This window comes from Vitis riparia, chromosome 13 (assembly GCF_004353265.1).
Source record: "Vitis riparia cultivar Riparia Gloire de Montpellier isolate 1030 chromosome 13, EGFV_Vit.rip_1.0, whole genome shotgun sequence".
Taxonomy (NCBI): domain Eukaryota; kingdom Viridiplantae; phylum Streptophyta; class Magnoliopsida; order Vitales; family Vitaceae; genus Vitis; species Vitis riparia.
In genome coordinates, this window is record NC_048443.1 from 10732452 (window position 1) to 10752517 (window position 20066).

The following is a 20066-nucleotide window of genomic DNA, read 5'->3' on the forward strand; positions in this document are numbered from 1 at the left end:
AAAGTTTTGAAAGTGAATAAATAAACAGTGGTATGCACATGCATGGTCAGTCTTAAAACTTCAAAACTTGTGTTACAAATAAATAAATAAATAAATAATATTATTTAAATCAACAAAAAATTAAATATTTACGGTTTTAATTTAAATTATTGTTAATTAAAAGTTATTACATGGTATAAGTTTCATTTCAATGACATAATATCATATGTAGCATCAGGCTTTCCATTCAAGTAAAACAGTTCAAAAAAATTGAAATAGCATTTTTCCAAAAATATTTCTTAAATTATCATAATATCGGGTTTTTATTTTATGATTTTTTTTTCATACGAAACCAAATAGAACTATACTTTTCCCTAATTTATACCAAAGTGAGTTCACTGGAAAACTTTTTTTTGAAAAGATGAATTCAATATAAAAAACTAGATTTGTCTTTTCAAAATAAATTTATTTTTAAAATTGGACTTAGCTTCTAATTGGAAAAAGTAAATATTAAGTCTTACAATGAAGAAAGTAGTTTTATCTTTAAGAAATAAATAAAAAATAAAAAAAATCTTTAAAACTCTTTGAAGCCTTTTTACATAATCTTCATTTTTTTTTTTATCAAATTGCGTTCAAATTAGTAAAATCTTTAATTTACTTATATCATTGCCACGAGAATCTTAAGCTTGAAAAATGTGCCTGATGAAATTTTGAGAATTTTTAAAAGTACGAAAATGAAAAAATAAGAACGCAAATAATGGGATGCACATGGGCAGTCTGGGAGTCTCAAACTCCAAAACAGTGTTCCATTAAATATATAATTTTAACAATTTCCAATAATTTAATAAATTGCCTTCACTCGGTTATACTAAATCCATTAAAATATGATGTTGTAGTAGAGATTTCGATTTGTTTATTTGAATGTGACACAAGTCACACCACAATAGACGGGGTGTGGAGCACATGGCCTACTCAGCATGTTGGATTTAAGGGTATGGAAGAAAAGACTAGTCCAACCTCCAACTTTCTCTTTCTCTAAGCTTTCTAATATTTAAGCCCTCACCCAACAACCCACGCTTCTTTCTGCTTCCCCAATTTATTTTCACAGTGCTTTGGTTTATAGCTACTTCTCTCTCTGCAAACTGATCACCATGGAAGTTGTTGGAGAGGTTGTTCTTTCTGATTTGTGGAAGTACGCATGCCAAGAGCAAGTCCACACTGACCTCATAATCTTTTTGAATACTAAAACATCCATCAAATTATTTTGTTATGAGCATTTTATTTTAATTAAAAATTTAAAATATGTACTATCTCTCTCAATTTTATGTTTTAAAACAAGTTTCTTTCAAAGCTTGTAATGTAAATTAATTAATGAATTTTAGTCATGAATAATTTTGGAGGAGTTTGAATTAAAAATTTTGAGGTAGCACTTTTTTGATTGTTTATGATTAAATATGTATCAAATAAATGTACAAAATTGAAAAGACTTTAGAGGGTGATGATAAATCAATTTAATGACTTAATTTTAAGTTATTAAATATATCAAGTATGATAGATAAAATAATAATTTAAAAATGATTTTGAGAAATCGTATTAATAACTATGACTTAATGACTTAAATACAATTAATTTAACTTAAAAGTCATCTTACCTCGTTAAATATCAAGTTTTACCAAAATTACTTGCTAATGATCTCAATAATTTTTTATTTTCCTTCTAAATATAATTATTTTTATTTATTTATTAATGGATTATGGAGAACAACCATCCTCTCTCCATCCTCTTTTCAAATTGCATATCAAAAGTTAGATAGATATTTGAAAAGGATCCTTATATATGGTGTAAAGTATCATTAAACTTGGTCTAATTAAAGTGACATGAACAACAACAACATGATTAGACTTTTCATCAAAGCAATAACTATCTAGGAACCTCAACCTTTAGACTATAATTGCAACTTGAAAATTAAAACAAATATATAATGAGCATGAAAAAAAATTTACTAACAATTACATAGATGTTTTGCAATTGCATTCATGAATGGTAAAATATTAGAGATAATGATGGTAAATTAATATAGACAAAATCATTGAAGATTGTTTCTTGATAAAAACTTATCTCTAAAATTGCTTCTTGATAAAAAATAAAAAAAAACACATCAATTATAATATTCAATATAGGAAAATATTGACTATACTACTATTTTTACCATCATTTGTACCACTGTGTTAAATGTTAAGTGATGATCATAAACTTTTGAATTTAATAAACAATGACCTATTTTTATTATATCTAGGTATACCCACTTGTTATATAATAAGATGATAAAGGTTTACTAGTGGGTTTGCTTGTGACAAAAGTATGATATATATATATATATATTATTTTTTGTTATATCTATATATATCCACTTGCTATATATTTTTTATTCTCTACAAGCTTCTTATCCTTATAATTGAAGGCAGATTGACCATCAAAACTTAAAATTTGAAGTCATTACACTACACCTTTTGAGAGAAATTTTTTGATCTTGTTTGCTTCCCTTTGTTTCATTAGCATAATTTTAATTATGCATTTAATATTTTTTAAAAACATTTTATTTCTTTTTTATGTTAATTTTAATAAAAATTTACCAAAAACTTTTACAAGCGGCAAACACTCGTGAAACTACTTAGGCTAAGGTTTGGATAACCCAAGCTAGCCCAAACCTAATTTTATATATTTATAATTTATATTATTTTATATAATAATACCTATTTTGTGTTTTTTTTTTTTTAGTTTTTAAAAAAAATGTTGAATTTTAATTATATTATTTCATTTTTGTTGGACAGAGACATAAATTTATTTATTTTTGTTATCATGTTTAAAAGTTATCCAATTTAATTTTTAAAATTATGATATAAAATAAGTATAAAAGAGAAAAAAAAAACATTTATGAATAGGTTCAAACTAACTCAACCTTACCAAACCTAGTTATGATCATACAACCTAATCAACTCAACTAAAAGTACTATGAGTCAATTTAAGCCTAACTTTAGTCGGTAAAAATGAGTTTGAGCTAAGTTTGGGTCAAATACCTCACATTAGAGGCTAAATTTGATTGGAATCGAATTGGCTACCAAATCGATCCAGTTCGTTTAAAATGTAATATTAGTTTTAAGTTTTTATTAGCCTATCTTGGAATTTTAATTGAAAATTTTAAAACTTTTTAATTAAAAAGAAGAGAAAACATGTATAAAGTTTAGACTATGGAAAGTTTGGATAAAGTGGGAAAGATCACAAAGGAAAGAAAAATCAAGAAAAACAAAAAAATTAAGCTTAAGTTTAATATTTTCCATAAGTTCATAAAAATTTATTTGCCTTTTTTCTTTTCTGTAAAGAGTACATATTAAAAGTATATAAAACTCTAAACAATTTTCATTATATGTAATTTCTTTCATATTTTAAGATAATCAAATAAAATTTGAACTTCTTTCATTTTCTTGTTTTTTTGGTTGCAATTTCAACTATCTAAACATAGCTTTAACCATACCTTTAATGTTTTTAAATTTCTAACTGTTCATCAGTGTTCATATTTCTAAACGAGTTTGAGACCTTACAATATGCAAATAAAAAAAAAAAGAAATACAAATAAAAAAAATTAACACCAACATAAATTTCTTTCCAACCTAACACGATAGTAAGATCACATTATTCTTTTTTATAAATTATCTCTCCATTAAATTTAATATCATTTTCAATGCAATGACATATCATTTTTAAGGTAATTACTTGAAGGTGTTGTAACATCAGTTTATAAGTCAAAAATTGATTTCGATTTGTTTATTTGAATGTGACACAAGTACACCACAATAGAGGGGTGTGGAGCACATGGCCTACTCAGCATGTTGGATTTAAGGGTACAGAAACAAAAGACTAGCCCAAAAGACTAATCCAACTTCCATCTTCCTCTTTCTCTAAGCTTTCTAATATTTAAGCCCTCATCCAGCAACCCACGCTTCTCTCTCTGCAAACTGATCACCATGGAAGTTGTTGGAGAGGTTGTTCTTTATGTGTCCCTTGAACTCTTGTTCAGCAAACTGGCCGCCTCTGATTTGTGGAAGTACGCATGCTAAGAGCAAGTCCACACTGACCTCATAATCTTTTCGAATACTAAAACATCCATCAAATTATTTTGTTATGAGCTTTTTATTTAATTAAAAATTTAAAATATGTACTATCTCTGTCAATTTTATGTTCTAAAACAAGTTTCTTTCAAAGCTTGTAATGTAAATTAATTAATGAATTTTAGTCATGAATAATTTTGGAGGAGTTTGAATTAAAAATTTTGAGGTAGCACTTTTTGATTGTTTATGATTAAATATGTATCAAATAAATGTACAAAATTGAAGAGACTTTAGAGGGTGATGATAAATCAATTTAATGAAAATACCAACATAAATAAATAAATATAAATTAGTGATATTTTTTATAAATTATCTCTCCATTAAATTTAATATCATTTTCAATGCAATGACATATCATTTTAAGGTAATACTTGAAGGTGTTGTAACATCAGTTTATTAAGTCAAAAATTGTGTCCACGTTCTACTTTTCCATAACTTTCATTTTCTATGAGACTCACCACTAAGTTAAGGCATTAGAAAGTTCAAAATTTGGAATCCAAAGTCATATTCATAGAATAATTCATTTTGTTATGAAACATTTCACCGAGACGTTATATGATAAAAAATACTATTGGAATCTAAAGTGGTTTTAATCATTTATCATATCAATTTTTTGGTTGTCTTTAAAATTACTTTAAAAAACTTCATTGCCCTGGAATAGGTCATATATACGTTGATAGGGTTTGGATTAATAAAGATATTTTCTTCAAACAAAAAAGGAGGGTTTTTTCTTTTATTTATTGGCACTCAAAAGAAAAACCAATAGTCATAAAGACTTTAGAAAACAAAAATGAGATTTTACATCAAGGTGCTTATATTGAACAAGTTAATTGTATCATTTATACATGAAAGTTCGCATTTGATAACTCATCTTCTATTACTATATACAATACTACAAAAGATTAAAAAAAGAAGATATAATTAATTAATTTAAAACATCTTATATTTCCTTATTCTTTGTATCTATACTTGAATCACATATCCTCATTCCAAGAAATGTTTCCCATTCTTACCCATACCACTATCTTTTAAATATAAACTTTACATGTTTTTCTTCATGTTATAGGTTTTTCTCTTAATAAAATATTTATAGAAATACTTCTACCACTTTTTCGTATTTTATAAGGAAACTTATTTTTACAAAAAGATATAACAATCTCTATTTTTTTAAAAAAATAAACACATTAATAGTATGATAATTTTTTTTTTCCAAAAAATAAGAGATATTTATTACTTATCTCTCTTTTGAAAGCAATTCCTTATGATGGTCAAATTTAATATCAATTCTCAATTCAATGATAGCGCACTTTCAAAATAATTACATAAGGCATTGTAACATTACTTAACAAGTAAAAAATTGTGTCTATATTCCACTTTAATTTTCATATTTTTTGTTTTCTTCTAGACCCATCATTGTGGCATTGAAATTGGCCCAAAATTTGGAATCCAAAGTCACTTTCTTAGTAACTACATAAGGTATTATAACATCACCTTACAATTAGTAAAAAATTGTGTCTATATTCCACTTTAATTTCCACATTTTTTATTTTCTTCTAGACCCACCACTAGGGCATTGAAATTGCCTTAAAATTTGGGATCCAAAGTCATATTGACATGAAAAATTCCTTTTCATCCTACGAATCATTGAGACATTGCATTGGGAAAAATATTATTGGAATTAAAGTGGTTTTAGAATTTATCATGGAAATTTTTATCAATGAAATTTCTTGGCATTTTTCTTAACTATAATAAGCAAATAATAAATTAGTAAATGTTACGATTTTTGCTAAATTAACCTAAGGTAGTCACCCTTAGGGGGAAGGGGAAGGGGAAGGGGAGGGAGGGTAAATAGGGTGATAGTTTCTTTCTACAAATTTAAACTATATAAATACAAAATACAATTATATGCAAATATACAATAAACACAATGAAAAGTAATTGCATACAAATTAAAAAGATTAGGGAAAGAGAATACAAACACAATATTTTTATTGTGGTTTGGCACAACTCGTCCTATGTTCACTCTCCTATAACTTCAATTCTAAACTTTAGATTCTACCAATCCGAAGTTTCTAAGCATTACAATTAGATTAACCAACTCCAATGGACACTTACAAATCTTTCAAGAGATACCTCACTCTTGAATTTCCTAAATGATACCCCACACTTGACAAACACTAAGTGATCGATATCTCATGCTTAAATTTTCCTTAAGTAATACGCCACACTTAATCTCCCCTTACAAAGGTTTACACAAAATGATAGGAAAGATAATCTCACACATTCCTAGTACAAATTTAAGCTCAAATGATACAAGATAAATTAAGATTAATGGTGAACTAATGATATGCAAGTTTTGAAACAAGGTGTGCTAAAAAAAACTCCCTCAAGGCTCAAATAATGTTCATAAAAGATTTGGGAATGTTAAACTTACCAACAATGAAGATTGGAGCCTTTATTTAGAAGTAGAAAGGCTAAACTTGTTGTTAGGCACATTTAGGGGGTCAACCAGTCAAGTTTCGATTTGACCGATGAACTAACAATTAGCAATTAATGCTAAAATCATTAGCAATTAATACTTTTAATAGGTGTTCATTAGGGTTCAAGACTTTGACCATGAAAGGCAAAGCATTGACCAAGAAAGAGAGAAAGAGAGAAAGCATATGTAAAAACACCCCTCAGCTGATTGGACCCAAATGATTTAATCGATTCCTTGGACTTTTGACCGGTTGCACTATTAAGTGTTCAAATACTCAGGTTTTAAGTTTCAAACCTCTAGCAACTCATGCAACCCCTTTTAAAACCTTTTTAAAAAGTTTAGAAAAATATTTGGCATAAGGTTTTAATTAAAAACATGAAATCATCCAATTATAAAAAAAATTAAAACAAAATCGCACAAGGATGATCTTTGATGCTTGAATAAAATGCATGTAAAATCTAGTGCACCAACAACCTTACGAAGAGATTTTATAAAAAGTTTTGAAGGCTCTTCTCTTTGAGGTCTTCTTTTCTTATTTTTTTTCTTTTGTTTTGGTTTATCTTTGTAATTGTTACTTTAAAAATCATCTTGCTTAGTCACACTCAAGATGAAACTTTAGTTCCAAACCTTCTTTTATTATCATCAAAACTAAGAATTATCCCATCTTTGGTTTCGTAATAGAAATATGAGTGATAATTCATGTTGGTAACGTAGATCAAACACTCAACTAAATTATAATTAAAAATACAAACTCAAACACAATCTAATTATTAACCAGGTAATACATCGTAACCTATTTAATTCTTATAATAATTAGATGTTATTTAATAGTCAAATTGAGTTTAACGTTGTATGATCTTATGTGGTTAGTGTCCTAAACTGACATGTTTATATAACTCAATTATGATGTCACTATTGAAAATCAAATTTTAAGTAAGTCAAATATGAGTTAAATAGGTTAAAGTTATAATTAAGATTAATATTATTAAATAAGTCAATTTGAGTTAAATGTTTGTTATGAAAGTTGACCTAAAAACAATTTATTTTTATTCAAATACAAGTATACTCATTTCAAATTTATAAAAAATATGTTGGATTTGAATGGTGTGGACAAATCATATTAGACTTTACCTATCTTAGATAGAAATTACTTATCATAAAGTTTTCTTTACATATTCCTAGAAAATTCTAAAAATATGTTTAGAATAAGACTTTAAGTGAAGATGCATTCATCCCACTATAAAGACAATGTATAATTAGGGTCACAAACATTTTGAAAAAGTGAGATATATTTATTACTTGTCTCTATGTATGGAAATTCCTGTAGTTACCTCATGAGATTTAATATGAATTTTCAATATAATGACATCTCACATTCAAGGTAATTACTTGGAAGGTTGTAAAATCACTTCAAGCCTTAAAAATTTTGTCTCCATATTCCACTTCAATTTTCCAATCTTTTCTTTTTTCTTTTAGACCCACTAAGGCATTGAAATTGGCTCCAACCGTTCAAAGTTTAGACCAACTCCAATTGCATGCTTCAAAAATTAAAAGAAAAATGGAATAAATTTAAAAAAAATTATGACACAACATAATTAAATTCTTTTCCAAATGAGATCCAACATGACACAATAGTAACATCATAATATTGTTTTGAAAAAATGGGTGATATTTTTATGATCCAACATGACACAATAAGATCATAATATTGTTTTAAAAAATGTGTGTTATTTTTATTAGATATATCTCTGTTAAATTTAATATCATTTTCAATACAAATAACATATCATTTTCAAGGTAATTAATTGAAGGTGTTGTAACATCACCTCCTAAGTCAAAAATTATGTTCATACTATACTTTTTCACAAGCTTCATTTTCTATGAGGCCTACCACTAAGTTAAGGCATTAGAAAGTTCAAAATTTGGAATCCAAAGTCATATTCATAAAATAATTCATTTTCATACTAAACCTACCAAGGAGACATTGTATTGAGATATTATATTGATAGAAAATATTATTGGAATCCATAGTGATTTTCACTATTTATCATAGAATTGTTTTTTTTTTTTTTTGTTATCTTTTAACTAAATTGCTTTGAAACTCTTCGAAGTCCAACTGTGGGCCATACATAATTCATATGAACTCTCAAAAATTAATAGGCTAGTTGAAGGAACTTTTACTTATAGGTTATTATAGGCAGATGTTTTTAATAGCTTTTGATAAAACAAAGGCTATGAATAATTAAGGAAAATACCCAAAAGGGGGGTGAATTGGGTTTTTCAAAATCTTTTTCCACACAATAATATATGCACAAAATAAATAAAGGAAAGAGATAAAGTTAGAGAATTCAAACTCGGGTTTATAGTGGTTCGGCACTCCCTTGCCTACGTCCACTCTCCTCAATCTCCTAACCGAGTGAGGGTTCCACTAACTTGAAGCTTCAATCAAGCTTTCAATCTCCTTACACTTGGATTCCGGCTCCAATGGGCTTTTACACAATCTCTTCAAGATTTGAACCACTTGAAGGCTTTCACACTCAGTTTACACATAGATGAAACTCTCAACCTAGCTTAAGGATGGCTCAAGTACAAGAGAAAGCTAGGATGAATTACAAAAGTGCACTAAGAATATGCAAGTGATGGTTTGATGCATTAAGAGAGAAATGAGAGCTTTTTGATCAAGAACAGGTAGGTAGGCTTTGAATGCAATTGTTCTCTTGTCAATAAATGAAGAGGAGCTCTCAATTTATAGGTTTTTAAGCTCGGGAGTCAAAATCAGCAAAAGGCAACCTCGTCCGGTCGAGCTAGGGGTCAACTAGTTCACTAGCCGTTGGAGCATTTAATGCATGACAGGCTACCGTTGCCTCAACCAGACCTCAACCGGTCCTCGATCGGACCTTGACCGGTAAAGGAATCACCTCGACCGGGAAGAGAAGGCTATTGGGAGAGAGAGAAGGTTTTTAACCTTCCTCGACCGGACGAGCTCAGTCGGTCGACCGGTTCCTCAACCGGTTGACCGATTGGCCTTAGCCTCGACCGGTTGAGCCTTTTTGGCCCTAAAAAACCTATTTTTTGATTCCTTTCTTTTCGAACACTTAGGCAAGGTCTTTAGGTGAGTTAATATGTCAATTTTGAATCAATTTGCCTAAAGTATATTTGATAAAACTCGGGTTTTAAAGAAAATCAAGTTTTAAAGAATAAACCGAGTTTTCTAAGATGCATGAAAAGGTATGAACATCCTAAGTGCACTCATGCTATCATCTTACATTCATTTCCTATGATCTCAAGTCTTCCAAGCGTCTCGATCTTGTATCCATTTGGTCCTTTGATGAATTTTCGAGTTTATACCTGAGATTTTTAAACATTAAACCAATTAGTTACTTAACCATGGTTTGTTATCATCAAAACCCGATTAGGAGAACCCTTGGGCTAACAACTTTTAAATTTTGAAAAGTTAACTTTTTTAAAAAATTTGTTTTAGGAGGAAAATTTAATGCAAGGAGGGTTTTTTATTTTTTTTGTACTACGAGGGAAAGCCAATAGTTATAAAGAATATGGAAAATAAAAAGGAAATTTTACTTCAAGCTAAATATATTGAACAAGCTAATTGCATCATTTATGCATGGAGGTTCGTATTCGCCTTATATTTTTTATCTCATTGTCCTATCAACATGAACCCACTTATAATCTTGTATCATTTATTATACTAGCAATTTCTTCAATAAAACATTTATCAATGCATTAATACAAAGATTAAAAACCGAAGAAAAACTTCATAAAAATGGCATAGCTTATAGGATCCATTGGAATTGATTATCATAAATATGGTTTTAGCCTATAACGCTTCCATCGATAGCTCTTTTGGAGGGGAAAAAAAACCATTTTTGTGAAAACAAACCAAAAAGGTGGTTTGAAACTGTTCTCGATGATAAAATATATAATAAGAAAAAAAGATTTTGAAGAAGTGTCTTTTAATTGCTAGTTCAAAATAACTCTCTAGATTTGAAAATAATTTTTGAAATTATATTTTTTTTAAAATTATTTTTAACTTAAAGTTAAGATTAGTTTAATAATAATAATAATAATAATAATAATAATAATCATAGATATTCAAGTAGGGTCATGAATAGGACTATTTTTTGGACATTGGTTTGATCAATTCATCTCATACTTTTTATTTCATTCTTCTTTTAGCTGTGGATCGACCCCAATCTTAACTCTATCTTTCTCGCTTAAACAAAGTTAATTAGCCCTCAACCAATATCATTATAATTTTATTTGATAAAATTTTTTTAAAGCATCTAATGAAAAAAAAAATGTAATAATAAAGTAAAAGAAGTTAAGAAGTGTTTTTATTTTTTATCCTTACATTTTTTTATCTTAAATGTAAATATCTCTTTATTTCATTTAAATGAGTAGGAGTTAATACCAGTCAATATTGAGTATTTGTTTAGATATACTTCTCATTTTTTGTTTTTAAAAACAAAAAGTGAGAAAAACTTTTATATGAAAATAGGAACTCTTGTTTAAAAGGTATAAATTTAGCTTAAGCCCTTAAAAATTATCAAACTAGTTTGCTTTTTTCCCCTCCTTATAATTATGATTTTTATTGATCTCAAGATTAATTTAAAAGGTTAGGTAAAAGATTAACCTACTTGCAATTTATTAAACTCAAGTTAATAAAATTAGTCAATTAAATTAGTTTGTCGTCCTTTTCTTTTTTATGATTACAGTTGGCAAGGTTCTTATATATATCAAGATTAATTTAAATGTTAGGTAAGACTTAAGAAACCTTACTTGTAATAATTAAATTTGAGTTAATAAAATTAGTCAATAGAATTAACTTGTCGTCTTTTTGTTTTTATAATTATGGCCGGCTTGATTCTTATCAATATGAAGATTAAATTATAAGATTAGGTAAGGGCACCCACTTGCAATTTATTAAACTAGATTAGGCAAACTTAGCTTCAATTATTTCTCTTTTTATAATTATGGTCGGCAAGGTTCTTGTCAACATCAAGATTAATTTAAAAGATTAGGTAAGGGACCTATTTACAACTTGTTAAATTTGAGTAATTCAAAAGGTTAGTCAAGTAATATGAAGATTAAATTATAAGATTAGGTAAGGGCACCCACTTGCAATTTATTAAACTAGATTAGGCAAACTTAGCTTCAATTATTTCTCTTTTTATAATTATGGTCGGCAAGGTTCTTGTCAACATCAAGATTAATTTAAAAGATTAGGTAAGGGACCTATTTACAACTTGTTAAATTTGAGTAATTCAAAAGGTTAGTCAAGTAATATGAAGATTAAATTATAAGATTAGGTAAGGGCACCCACTTGCAATTTATTAAACTAGATTAGGCAAACTTAGCTTCAATTATTTCTCTTTTTATAATTATGGTCGGCAAGGTTCTTGTCAACATCAAGATTAATTTAAAAGATTAGGTAAGGGACCTATTTACAACTCGTTAAATTTGAGTAATTCAAAAGGTTAGTCAAGTAAATACACTTGCAATAATTTAAATTCGAAATCCACTTTAAAATAATAAATATAAGCTATCTTTTTCTTGTTTCATTGAACTTATTGATAATCAGATTTAAACGTAAATAAATCTAATTATTTAAGTATTAATTAAATTCTTAAAACTAATTAAAATTAAAATATCACTAATTAAATAATATAATATAAAATTTAATTAGTTATTTTATATGCAAAATGTAATTATCTATTTAAAATTATTAAATACTGAGGTATCACCATACCTAAGATTTAAAATAATTTTTTATTTTTTATAGGTACAAACAAATAACAGAGGACATTTCAATTTAAATAAATAAATAATCTCATGGAAAATATAGAAGTGAAAATAATATTTATACAATGTAATATTATATTATAAACTTTTACAATCCTATTTAGATTGATTTTTAGGAGGTTGAAAGCTTATAAATCGAAGAAAAAGTTTTATAGTTGTTTGTCTAGCTATGGAAGCCAAAATTATTTTGCATCTTATAAAAATTTTAGTTTTACTTATATGAGTTTTTTCATGATTAATAAAACTTTTTCATTATATAAAATATGATGTTACTAAAAGCAGATACTTTTACACTGTTATTTCCTTAAAAGAATATGCACTAAGTAAAAATCCCAAAAAAAAAAAGAAAAAAGATATAAAAGAGAGCAAAAAAAAAAAAAAAGGGAAAAAATATTTGTTGAAGGCTTGTAAAAATATTTTCCGGTATACATTTCTTAGCAAATCACTTCTCATGATTGTTGGTTATTGAGAAAGTAGATGCAAAGTGCAAAGTGAGAATGAGTGAAGCTGAGAAAGTGTTATGCATTACAGGGTTTCTCGTTTCATAACCTAAATAATGAATAACCTAACATTAATCTATGGGCTTGTTTGGTAATTATTTTTTAAAAATAATTCTTAAAAATAGTTTTTAAAAATTATTCTGTTATATTTTCTAGAGTAAAAATTTGTTCGAAAATCTCAAATGTTTTTAAATAATCCTCAAAAAAACAAGTGAAAACAATTGAAAATAACTAAAAAATGTTATCTAAAAACATTGTAAATAGAAAATGGAAAACAATTTTTTATTTTTAAATATGTTTCCCTTATTTTTTATTGTGAAGAACAAAAACTATTCTCGAAAATAGCTGTCAAATAAGACTCTCATAAAGACAATTCAAATTGATCTACTTTATACAATTCAATTTTCTATATTGATCAACTTTTGTTTGGTTTCTAATTTTTCAATAAAGATTGGCCCCAAAATTGACTTTTTCTTTGGTGTTCTTTTCTTTAATTATGATTAATTAGCATTGATGTTAAGATTAATAAAAATGATGTAATAATAAAGCACAAGAAGTTAATTTTTTATCCTTGTATTTGTTTTATTCATTTAAATCTCTCTTCATTCCATTTAAATGAGAAGAAATTAATATCATTACATATTAAGAGTGTGCTTTATAATGATTTAAAGAAGTGTTTTTAATTTTTTTCAATATATAAAATTTTTATTTTTTAAATATTAAAAAGATTAGAAATATTTTTTTAAATCACTAAAAAAAACACTCTAAGTACTTCTTATTTTTTGTTTTTAAAAACAAAAATTGGTAAAAATTTCCATATAAAAAAATAGAAATTCTTAACAAAAAATATAGATTTAGTTCATGCCCTTAAAAATTATTTTTAAAAAATTTTTAAATTTAAGATAGTATATCAAATTAGGGTGATTCTATGGTGTTGAAAGTAATTTTCTATGGAATATGAAAATAATTGGTGGTCCACTAAAAACTATCACATAATATTAACCTAAATTTAATTTATATGTATTTAATTTTTATTTATTTATACTTAAATGTCATTTATTTGTAGAATAATTAAAAATAAAATATCATATATAAAAATTATTTTTAAAATATATTTAAAAATATTAAAAATTAATAAAAAATATTTTAGATTTTTAAACAGACTTTTATTTTACAAAATATTAGAAAACAACTATTCTCAAAAACTTTTTTCAAAAATAGTTACCAAATATACCCTTAATTTATTTATTTTTAAAACTAAAAACATTTTTTTAGAATAATTGTCAAATAAACTCTAAGTATTATCTCAATCCATCTCATTGATAAATAAAATTAAGTAAAAATAATTTAATTTCTTTTTCCATTTCTCTTCTTTAAACGTAGTTAAATTGAAGCTGCAAATTTACTTTTTATCAAGATAAGATGTAAAATGTATGAAAAATAATTTATTTACTCATAAATTATATTTATTTTAATAAAAATGAAATTTAAAAATAATAAAAATAACAGAAAATATTAAATAAGATAGGATGACTATAACTTCTCAAAAAATTCCGACCCCGTTCTACTCTAGTACAGGTTTGGGCGGGAATAAAAATTTGTTGAAGTAACCAAGATGGGGATATAACCCCATTAACATAATTGGTCAAAATTCAATAACTGCTAACTTTAAAGTTGTTGCATGCCAGCTCACATCAATAATTCTCTCTCTCTCTCTCTCTCCCTCACTGTCAAAATTGAATAATTGCTACACTGTAAACTGCTACACTTTAAAGTGTTGCATGCCATCCCACGACAATAATTTTTGAAAAAGTTGTGTTTACATGTTCTTACATAAGAAATATATCATTTTGGAAATCCATATAATCAAGATGAAAATATCGATAATCATGAATATATTGGTACTTCGATTTTATAGATATATTAGATATATCGGAGATATATCGATGGATATTTTGAAAAAAAATATCGATAAACTTAAAATTGTTAAAAACTCATGGAAATATAAGAAAAACCTCATAATAATATAATTAGAAGTATAATAGATATTTTAAAGTTATTTTATTAAAAATTTGATATATGTATAATATGATTTATCATATTTGATAATAATATCATATGCATTGATAAAAATATGAATTTTATAAATATATATTTATTATTAAATTACATATAATATTATGATATTTGATTATAATATGACTAATTTTAAAATATATATTAATATTAATTCAATTGTATTAAACAATATAAAATAAATTATGATATATATATATATATATATATATATAAATTTTTTTTAATATTTAATTAATTATTAATGATATTAAAAATATTATGAAGAAAATTATATAATTTTTATATTTTGGTAATTAATTAAAAAAATTTACATTTAATTATAAAATAATTATAATTAATTTATTTTTTAAAATATTCTTTTAATATTTTTTTTATATAATGAATTTAAGTATATATATATATGTTTAGTGTACTTTATACTACAAGGAATAGTTAGTTCATATGGCAAGTAGAGTAAACCCCATAAGCAATTTCAAGCAAAAGTGGGGTGTACTGTAACACATTTGACTTTATTATAGTGCGTTTGACTTCGTTAACCATGCGATATAAACGTGGATGATTAAATAGATAAAAAAGATTACTTTGATAAATATTTGGAGATGCGTATTTTTTTTATTATTTTTTTTATGAACGGGATGATTAGAAGAGACTAATTTGATAAATATTTTTGAGACGGGTATTATTCTTTACCATTTCTTTCTACGAACGGACCACAAACGGATTAATTTGTACTTAAACGTCTCTCTCTCTCAAAATTGAATAATTGCTACAGTTTAAAGTTGGTGCATCCCATCCCACAGGAATAACTCTCGCTCCCTCTCTCTCATAATTGCTACACTGTAAAGTCCTCGCTCTTCTTTCCGCTTTCTTTCAACTCTTGCTTGTATTGAAATTTTTTGACTTGTTTCTTATTAAATGTGTATCAAATAAATATTAAAAATTGAGAAGACCTCAGAGGATGTTGATAAATCAAATTTAATTTCTTAAGAATATTCAGTATCTTTGATAAAATAATTTAATATTATAATATAAAATCAACAATAATTTTAATATATCAAGTTAATAATTTGATATAATTTAATTTAAAATTAATTTAAATCATTAAATATTAACTTTTATCAAAATTACTCTTCTAATAACTCAATACGTGGATTGTATTTATGTCACATTAAAGTTTAAATACTCAACTAAATATCTCAATCCAAATATAATGTGAATAACAATCAAGGTTAAAAACATAAACTCAAACACAATGTAATTATCAATCAAGTAATATATTATAACCTATTTTATAATTAGATGTTGTTTAAGAATCAAATCGGGTTAAAGGTTGAATGACATAATATGTGGTTACTGTTCTAATTGAATATGTTGTTTATGACTCAATTATGATATATTTATTAAAAAAAAAATTAAATATGTCAAATATAAGTTAAATAAGTTAAAGTTATCATTAGGTTTATCGGTACCATTATTAAATAAGTCAATTCAAATTAAATATGTGTTATGTACATTCACTTTAAATTAGATATGTAATAGATTAATGCAACTTTGATTTAAAACTAATTATAATTAATTCAATTCCCTAAAAAGGAAAAAAGTTGAATTCGAGTCATATTAAAAAATCATATCAAGTTGTATTTGCCTAAAATCAAAGCTTCTATATATGATTTCATTTTTGTAAAAGATATGACAATTATGTAGAATATTTGAAAATAATTTTTTAAATTATATTTTTTTGAAAATTAATTTTAACTTAAAAGTCCGAGTAGTTTAATAAAAATCATAGAAATATCAAATATGCAGGTAGGGGCTTGAATAGGACTAGTTTCATCACTTTATGCTATTGGACTTTGCTTTTTTACTTTTTGGGAAGAGTGCAGAAGCTTTTGTCAATTCATATCCTACTTTTTATTTGGTCCACCCACCTCAATCATATCTCTATCTTTCTCACCATCAATATAATTATAATTTTATTTATTAAAAACTAGCATCTAGACGTAATAATAAAGCACAGGAAGTTAATTTTTTTTATCCTTGTATTTGTTTTATTCATTTAAATGATTAAATCTCTCTTCATTCCATTTAAATGAGAAGAAATTAATACCATTACATATTAAGAGTGTGCTTTATAATGATTTGAAAAAGTGTTTTTAATTTTTTTCAATATATAAAATTTTTATTTTTTAAATATTAAAAAAACTAAAAATATTTTTTAAAATCACTAAAAAAACACTCTAAGTACTTCTTATTTTTTGTTTTTAAAAACAAAAATTGGTAAAAATTTCCATATAAAAAAATAGAAATTCTTAACAAAAAATATAGATTTAGTTCATGCCCTTAAAAATTATTTTTAAAAAATTTTTAAATTTAAGATAGTATATCAAATTAGGGTGATTCTATGGTGTTGAAAGTAATTTTTCTATGGAATATGAAAATAATTGGTGGTCCACTAAAAACAACCACATAATATTTATCTAAATTTAATTTATATGTATTTATATATACTTAAATATCATTTATTTGTGTCATGGTTTTATACTACTAAAAATATTAATGATATTTAAAGTTTTCACCCTAGAAAATTTAAAAAATATTTCTTAAAAGACAATTATTTTTTCCTTCCTTCACAACTTTTGTTTTTTTTTAATAAAATTTTAATTTTTATAACAAAATTATATATTAAAAAAGAAATAAGACTAAGACATAAATAAATAAAATTAAGTTATGAGACAATCGAATTTAAATTTAAAGGCGTATGCCTTTTCTATTTCAAAAATGTCAAAATTTATAATAAAAATTATTAAATTTTTAAAAATAATTTTAGAGGTTTTTGTTATAAAATAATTAAAATTATTAAAAATTTCTAATGATTTTTTTTTCTTTTAAAAAAATATAATTATAACAATGGTCACGTGCATGCACCATCCAATAATTTAATAAATTGCCTTCTCTCAGTTAGACTAAATCTATTAAAATATGTGACAGCTGTCTGCAAAATAATATAGTGGAGATTTTGATTTGTTTATTTTGTGTGGTGCACATGGCTTACTAATCCTGCTCTCAGGCTTCCATTTTCATCTTCCTCTTCCCCTTTCTCTCTCTCTCACTAGTCACTCTCTCTGCAAACTGATCACCATGGAAGTTCTTGGAGAGGTTGTTCTTTCTGTGTCCCTTGAACTCTTGTTGAGCAAACTGGCCTCCTCTGATTTGTGGAAGTACGCACGCCAAGAGCAAGTCCACACCGAGCTCAAGAAATGGAAGACAAGACTGTTGGAGATTCGGGAAGTGCTCGACGATGCTGAGGACAAGCAGATCACTAAGCAGCACGTGAAAGCATGGCTCGCACATCTCAGGGATTTGGCTTATGATGTGGAGGACGTCTTGGACGAGTTTGGCTACCAAGTGATGAGAAGAAAGTTGGTGGCGGAGGGTGATGCGGCCAGCTCAAGCAAGGTACGCAAATTCATCCCTACTTGTTTCACTCCAATTCAGGCTATGCGGAATGTTAAGCTGGGGTCCAAGATAGAGGACATCACTCGCCGATTAGAAGAAATTTCAGCTCAGAAGGCTGAGCTTGGTTTGGAAAAGCTCAAAGTGCAGATCGAAGGCGCCAGAGCAGCTACTCAAAGCCCAACCCCTCCACCACCTTTGGTATTCAAACCTGGGGTATACGGCAGGGATGAAGATAAAACCAAGATACTAGCCATGCTTAATGATGAATCCCTCGGTGGCAATCTGTCTGTAGTCTCGATCGTGGCCATGGGTGGGATGGGAAAAACTACGCTGGCAGGTCTAGTGTACGATGATGAGGAGACATCCAAACATTTTGCTTTAAAAGCTTGGGTTTGTGTGTCTGATCAATTTCATGTGGAGACCATAACCAGGGCAGTTTTACAGGACATTGCTCCAGACAACAATGATTCGCTGGCCTTTCATCAAATTCAACGCAAACTGAGGGACGAAACCAAGGGAAAAAGATTTTTGATAGTTCTTGACGATTTGTGGAATGATAAATATGATCAATGGGACAGCCTAAGCTCCCCTCTCTTGGAGGGAGCACCGGGAAGCAAGATCCTCGTCACCACTCGCAATCTGAATGTTGCTACTATGATGGGAGGAGATAAAAGCTTTTATGAGCTAAAACAGTTGCCTGATGATTATTGTTGGTTGGTGTTTCAAAAACATGCTTTTGGAAACAGAAATGTCAATGATCATCCGAACTTGGCATTGATCGGAAAGGAAATTGTACAGAAATGTGGAGGCCTGCCCTTGGCAGCAAAAGCGCTTGGTGGTCTTCTGTGCAGTGAACACAGAGAAGATAAGTGGAATATTATACTAGCTAGCAAAATATGGAATTTACCTGGTGATAAGTGTGGTATTCTTCCTGCGTTGAGATTGAGCTACAATCATCTCCCTTCACATTTAAAAAGGTGTTTCGCTTATTGCGCATTATTTCCCCAAGATTATGAGTTTAAGAAGGAAGAGCTAATCCTCTTGTGGATGGCGGAGGGGTTAATTCAACAATCAAATGAGGATAAGAAAATGGAAGAACTTGGTGGTGATTATTTTTGTGAACTATTGTCAAGGTCATTTTTCCAATCGTCCAATAGCAATAAATCACGATTCGTTATGCATGACCTTATCAACGATCTAGCTAAATCTATTGCTGGAGACACATGCTTGCATTTGGATGATGGGTTGTGGAATGATTTGCAACGCTCCGTTCTTGAAAATACTCGTCATTCATCATTCATCCGTCATCGTTATGATATCTTTAAAAAATTTGAAAGGTTTCATAAGAAAGAGCGCTTGCGCACGTTCATAGCTTTGCCGATTGATGAACAACGAACATGGGTGATCACTTCATAAGTAACAAGGTGCTTGAAGAATTGATACCAAGGTTAGGGCACTTAAGGGTGCTCTCATTGACTTATTACAAGATAAGTGAGATACCAGATTCATTTGGTAAGTTGAAACATTTGAGATACCTTAATTTGTCCCACACCAGTATAAAATGGTTACCGGATTCAATTGGTAATC

The 20066-nt window shown here is 27.2% G+C and overlaps 1 protein-coding gene across 1 annotated transcript; it reads left to right on the forward strand.

Annotated features, from left to right (window-relative positions):
• Positions 1–18161: 18161 nt before the first annotated feature.
• LOC117928303 (putative disease resistance RPP13-like protein 1) lies at positions 18162–19895 on the forward strand. The gene has a single exon (XM_034848208.1). It carries the CDS (start codon positions 18162–18164, stop codon positions 19893–19895), a length of 1734 nt encoding a protein of 577 aa, XP_034704099.1.
• Positions 19896–20066: the final 171 nt, after the last annotated feature.